We start from the raw sequence: 5,757 nt of genomic DNA, 5'->3' as shown, positions 1-5,757 counted from the left end.
TCTTCTTGTATTCACTGATTAATTAGCAATACAACGAGCCAACCAGATATTATTTAGATCTTGTGTCTAAATATGTTCTTAATATGATTTTGTTTCTATACTCGATTCAATTGTCACTACAATGTGTTGTAATATAAAAACTCAAAGTAAAATGATATGAATTAACGGATATGTTGCTTATTTGTTGTAGTTACAAGAAGAAAGTATTACAAAAAGACATTCATACAAAAAATATTAATGTTCGAAGAGATTACAAAAAAGAAACATTTGGAAGAAAAAAATAGGCTTTGCAAGAAGAAAAAAAAGAGGCATTTGAGAGAGATGTGTTTTATGAGGGTAGAAGATATTTTAAGAAGTTAGAAGACTCTAATCTACGTTTGCGTCAGGAAGATGATGCACATACATTTTTAGATTTGTGGTCTTTTAAAAAACAAACATTTTACGAAGGTTGATGTCTGTATGTGATGTACGTGACGCAGATAAAAAAGGTCAAAAAAGATATGTTGATCAAGACCACATTAAAGAACAAATAAAGTTCCATTGGTTGCCAATTTGTTATATCTTTAATAAAAATAAATATACGGCAACAATGGAAGAAATGTTGAATAAAAGGAAAATATCACTCTATAATAGCATAGTCAAATTCAACATTAAAAAAAAAAAAAAAAAAAAAAAAAGAACACATTGTAGTACAAGAAAAAGGGGTTTCAAACATCTTCACCGCAAATTATATGAAAGTCATTTCGTAATGCCAAGTCGATATTAACTCGGATACATCCATCTTATAAAATCTATCAATACAAAACTTAGAAATCCTAAATGAAACACCATACGATAAGACATCATAGCCTACCCCACATTTACAAAACGAGACATGTGTATATATCTATCATTCTCACTCCCCCTCCATTTATGAAAGTTAGAAAAAGAAGCAAGCAAGATAACATGAACACTATCTCTACGAAATTGGACCAAAGTATGTACAAAAGGGACACTTCATGTGGCCTCCCTCTATTTGGGAAATTCATTTCAATTTATTTTTTCTTCATTTAAAAATCCAACCCAAATATAGACACTGATTGAAACATAGACTTTGGTAGTTATTTAAATTTATGTAACTATATGTGCGAGTAAACACCAATGGCTCTAATCAAGAGACTTAACCCTCAACACTTTAAGAAAATACATATTTTCCAATTCCTGAGATTGTTATAATATAAAGCTTTAGGTTTTAGATTAAAATTTGCTTTGTTTCATCATACAAAATAGACATATTAATCCGGAAGTATTTTATCAGATGATGGACATCATTATCAATGAAGAAAGAAACGTCGAAGTTTCTTTAACTATTTGGCATCTTCACATGAGTCGACATATTGTCATCAAATATCGTGTTGGGTCATATTTGTTTTTATCTTGTATCAGATAATATCTTAAAAAAATCATATATCTATCGAGAGGATTTAGCCTTTTTTCCAATGATGGATCTTTCAGTCGCTAAAAATCAATGTTGTAGTAGTGTATGCTTTATAAATACATGTTGTATAGAGAGAATTTAGCCTTTTTTTCCATTGATTAATCAATTAAATTGTTTTCCCACACACTTATTTTGTACCATTCATTTATTTCGTTATTAATAATCATAACCACCAATTATTTCTTATATCCGCTCCTTTTTCTCCTTCATATTCTTCTCAATCTTCCAACCCACCGTACTTTCTCCTTCTACACTTCAATCTCAAATTTTAATTCAAATATCCAAATGGGTTTCCATGGGTTTGCCAAGGGTGAACTAGTACTAGAGCTAGGCCTTAATTCATCATCCATGGCCGAAAACACGAGGAAGCCCACCAAAAAACCTTACTTGACCTCCGATCATCTCCTTGAGCCATCGCTAAGCTTGGCTCTTTCAGGCGATTCATATGGTTGTGCCGGTGGTGGCTCATCATTCTCTAATGCGAGTGTGAAGAGGGAAAGAGATGTCGCAAGCGAAGAATCAGAGAGATTAGGGGCGATTAATACTTGTGGTGAAGATGGCGAAGAAGATGAAGATGGTAGTGTTAATGGTAGGAAGAAACTCAGGTTAACCAAAGCTCAGTCTGGACTACTTGAGGAAGCCTTTAAATTGCATACCTCTTTGAACCCTGTAATTTTTTTTATCTTTTAGAGCGAAACTTTATTATTCATATATACTTATATATTAATTCAGTTATTATCATATCATCTGTAATTAGCTAACAGTGATTGGTGTTGAATATTAGCAGCAACAAAAGCAAAAGCTGGCAAGGGACCTAAAGCTAAGGCCGAGACAAGTTGAAGTTTGGTTCCAGAATAGGAGGGCCAGGTATTGTTTACTTACTCCAGATATACATGTAACCGAATTTTGATTTCTAAAAGTTTTCAAAGTAAAATCAATTAACTGACGAAAATCTTTGTTTTTCGTCGTTAAATTTTAGAACGAAACTGAAGCAAACGGAGGTGGATTGCGAGTACTTAAAGAAATGCTGCAAGAGATTAACCGATGAGAATCAAAGACTCCGGCAAGAGGTTCACGAACTGAAAACACAAAAGTTGTTGCAACCCATCTACATGCAGATGCCGGCGGCCACTCTCACCATGTGTCCGTCATGTGAACAGATCGGAGACACCAATCCTGCGTCCAAGAACATCCCTTTTACAATGGCTCCTAAAAGAAACTTTTTTAATCCCTACTCTAGTTCATCAGCAGCTTGTTAATTGGTTAAATTTATATATTACCCATGCACAGCCCTACATGTTTTAGAATTAAGGGCTTGTCTTGCGATTGCAGGTCAATGTTCAAGTATTTTAAATATAAAATTATTGTAGAAAAATATTAGAATTTCCACTCCTATAACTTTCTTATTAAAATTTTGTATATATGTTATCATCTAAATTATTTCCTGCTTATGATATTACAAGAGATGAAGAGAATGTTTTGTTTATTCTCAATTAATGGCTTCCACGCAAGTTTTAACTTTTAAGGTTAAAAAAAGTCTTTCTCATCTAGATATAATTGTGTTCCGGATAATATATATATATATATATATATATATATATATATATATATATATATATATATATATATATATATATATATATATATATATATATATATATATATATATATATATATAGAGAGAGAGAGAGAGAGAGGTTCAGAATCATTTGAAACCATTCTAATTTTGTGAGATCGTGAGACCAAATCTAAAAATAATTTTAAAATGCAAAATAAATGGAAAAATCCAAAAAATCTTTTTTTAAATATTATTTTCGGAACTTGAATTAACTAAAAAAATAAAAAAATATATATATAAAAAATAAAAACAAATAAAATAAATTCCGTTTTTTTTTTTTTTGAAAAATACGTGAAATATTCTAAATAGAATATTACACTGACATATTCTAAAAAATAATTTTAAAATGCAAAATAAATGAAAAAATCTAAAAATTCTTTTTTTAAATATTATTTTCGGAACTTGAATTAACTAAAAAAAATAAAAAAAATTCTATTTTTTTTGAAAAATACGTGAAATATTCTAAATAGAATATTACACTGTACATATTCTAAAAATAATTTTAAAATGCAAAATAAATGTAAAAATCAAAATATTCTTTTTTTAAATATTATTTTCGGAACATGAATTAACTAAAAAAAATAAAAAAAAATGCGTCTCACGGTCTCACAAAATATAGGTGGTCTCAAATGAACCTAACCCTATATATATATATATATATATATATATATATATATATATATATATATATATATATATATATATATATATATATATATATATATATATATATATATATATATATAACCCGTGGGATCCACGGTTAGAAAATTAATTAAACTTTTTAAGTAAAAACTCAAAACTATTAATTAATAATTTTAAATAAAATATTAATTAAAATATATTTTTTAGTTATATATAAAATTATAATCGTTGATTCAAATAAATATGTAAAACATATCATCTTATAATTGTATAAATTTTATTTTATTATAATTTTATAAATTTTATTTTATTTTTATTCTAATATTATTAATTTAATATAATTAAAATGTGATTTAAATTTTGAAATTTGAAATGTAGAATTAATAGATTGATAAGTGTCATGATATTAAATACAAGTGTCAATAGATTGATAAGTGTTATGATATTAATTATAATGCCTAACATTATTACACATGACAAACAAACTACTCTTTTATTAGATAGGGATATATATATATATATATATATATATATATATATATATATATATATATATATATATATATATATAAGTTCAAATGAGAACCCCTAAAGGTTAAGAACTCAAAGAACCTCTAAACTTAAACTACAAAATAAGATCTGGGTTATTTTTCTTGCATCCAAACACTCCCACTCAACTCAAACACAAACCCCCCATCTCTCATCATCAACTACCACCATTGCCGCCACCTACTGACGTCGGTTCCGGCCATTGTTGTCACACCGCAAAACCAAGAACGGCGGAAACGTTCTGGGGTGGACGACGTCATGTAAAGTATCACAACAATGCAAAGTAGTAAACAAGCAACAACATCATCCATTGCATTAATAGTATAATTTTAAATACAAGTGTGTTCTTTCATAGAATAACAATATAATGAATATTCAAAATAAAAGACGAGTCTTGACTGCTCCGTCTTCACAAAACCTGGTCATCGTACCTGTCTATTGGTGACCTGAGAATACAAGTTATTTTGAAAGCGAGTATCAGCATAAGGCTGGTGAATTCAGAAGTATTTAATGTCATTATTTGTAAATAAAACTTGTAATAAAAGACTTGTACTTGTTTTGAGGAAAAGTTTGTATAAGTATGAAAACCCTATAAAATCCCATATTTTCTACTAGTATAAAAAGTAGTCTTATACCAAGACCCAAATGAAAGTAAGTAAATAGTCTTCTAACGAGACTCGTTGAAAGTAAGTAAGTAGTCTTCTCACAAGACCCGTTGTAAGTAAGTAGTCTTCTCACGAGACCCGCTGTAAGTAAGTAAGTAGTCTTCTCACGAGACCCGCTGAAAGTAAGTAATAATGTGATTGATAGTCTCCATACTAAAAGTTTTCCTTAGAAGAGATTCTGGGAAACTAAAGGTGACTTCCGCAATGAATCGCTAGGTCGAAATCCACATTTATATTACGTAATCATATATATATATATATATATATATATATATATATATATATATATATATACCCAAAACTATACCTATAATAGGTTGGGTGATGGAATAATTTCCAATAACAGTTGCAGTAAGAGGGACTAACAGATGCAGTAAGGGGGACTAATTTCTAAAATCGAATTGACATTACTTGTTCTATCCCTTAATTTCATTGATTTTACATGTAGTTTTGACTTTTTGTCTGTTTATTTTAAAATTGGAAATTTTAATTACATATTACATAGTTTTATAGCTTTTGATCATTTACAATTTTGTAGTTATATACGAAGTGGTTAAAATGATCGGAGCTATCAAAGTCCATCCTCGCAAAACGGGGTTCCTCATCTAGTTAAAGATTAAAACTTTTATTTATTTTGTGTTAGTAATTAATTTTTTATTTAATTTAAGTTATTTATTAACATTTAATTTCTATAATTAAAATAATTTTATAGTAAAAAAATAAAAGAAAGTAAAATGTGACTATTTCCTCAGTTTGGAAGAGTGAACAAAATATGACGTAGCATTTTGTGACATGGGCCTGGG

The 5,757-nt window shown here is 28.6% G+C and overlaps 1 protein-coding gene across 2 annotated transcripts; it reads left to right on the top strand.

Annotated features, from left to right (window-relative positions):
- Positions 1-1,500: 1,500 nt before the first annotated feature.
- Positions 1,501-2,914, top strand: LOC145031966 (homeobox-leucine zipper protein HAT22-like). 2 transcript variants are annotated; one of them, XM_078980623.1, is made up of 3 exons: positions 1,501-2,146; positions 2,262-2,344; positions 2,457-2,914. In XM_078980623.1, the coding sequence occupies exons 1-3, from the start codon at positions 1,763-1,765 to the stop codon at positions 2,734-2,736; spliced, it is 747 nt and encodes a 248-aa protein (XP_078836749.1). In that variant the 5' UTR covers positions 1,501-1,762; the 3' UTR covers positions 2,737-2,914. The 2 variants fall into 2 exon arrangements, with proteins under 2 accessions (XP_078836749.1, XP_078836750.1); XM_078980624.1 differs by having other exon boundaries at positions 1,506-2,146; positions 2,265-2,344.
- The last annotated feature ends 2,843 nt before the right edge of the window (positions 2,915-5,757 follow it).

The sequence above is a fragment of the Lactuca saligna genome, chromosome 2 (genome assembly GCF_052625555.1).
Source record: "Lactuca saligna cultivar CGN05327 chromosome 2, ASM5262555v1, whole genome shotgun sequence".
Taxonomy (NCBI): Eukaryota; Viridiplantae; Streptophyta; class Magnoliopsida; order Asterales; family Asteraceae; genus Lactuca; species Lactuca saligna.
This window is presented reverse-complemented; position numbering and strand designations above follow the sequence as displayed.

What these genes read in the sequence shown, in the direction of transcription:
- LOC145031966 (XM_078980623.1), top strand. Translation starts at nt 1,763, where the DNA reads ATGGGTTTCCATGGGTTTGCCAAGGGTGAACTAGTACTAGAGCTAGGC. An exon ending in TGCATACCTCTTTGAACCCT is followed by an intron (nt 2,147 to 2,261) that starts GTAATTTTTTTT and finishes GTTGAATATTAG; the next exon opens with CAGCAACAAAAGCAAAAGCT. An exon ending in TTCCAGAATAGGAGGGCCAG is followed by an intron (nt 2,345 to 2,456) that starts GTATTGTTTACT and finishes GTTAAATTTTAG; the next exon opens with AACGAAACTGAAGCAAACGG.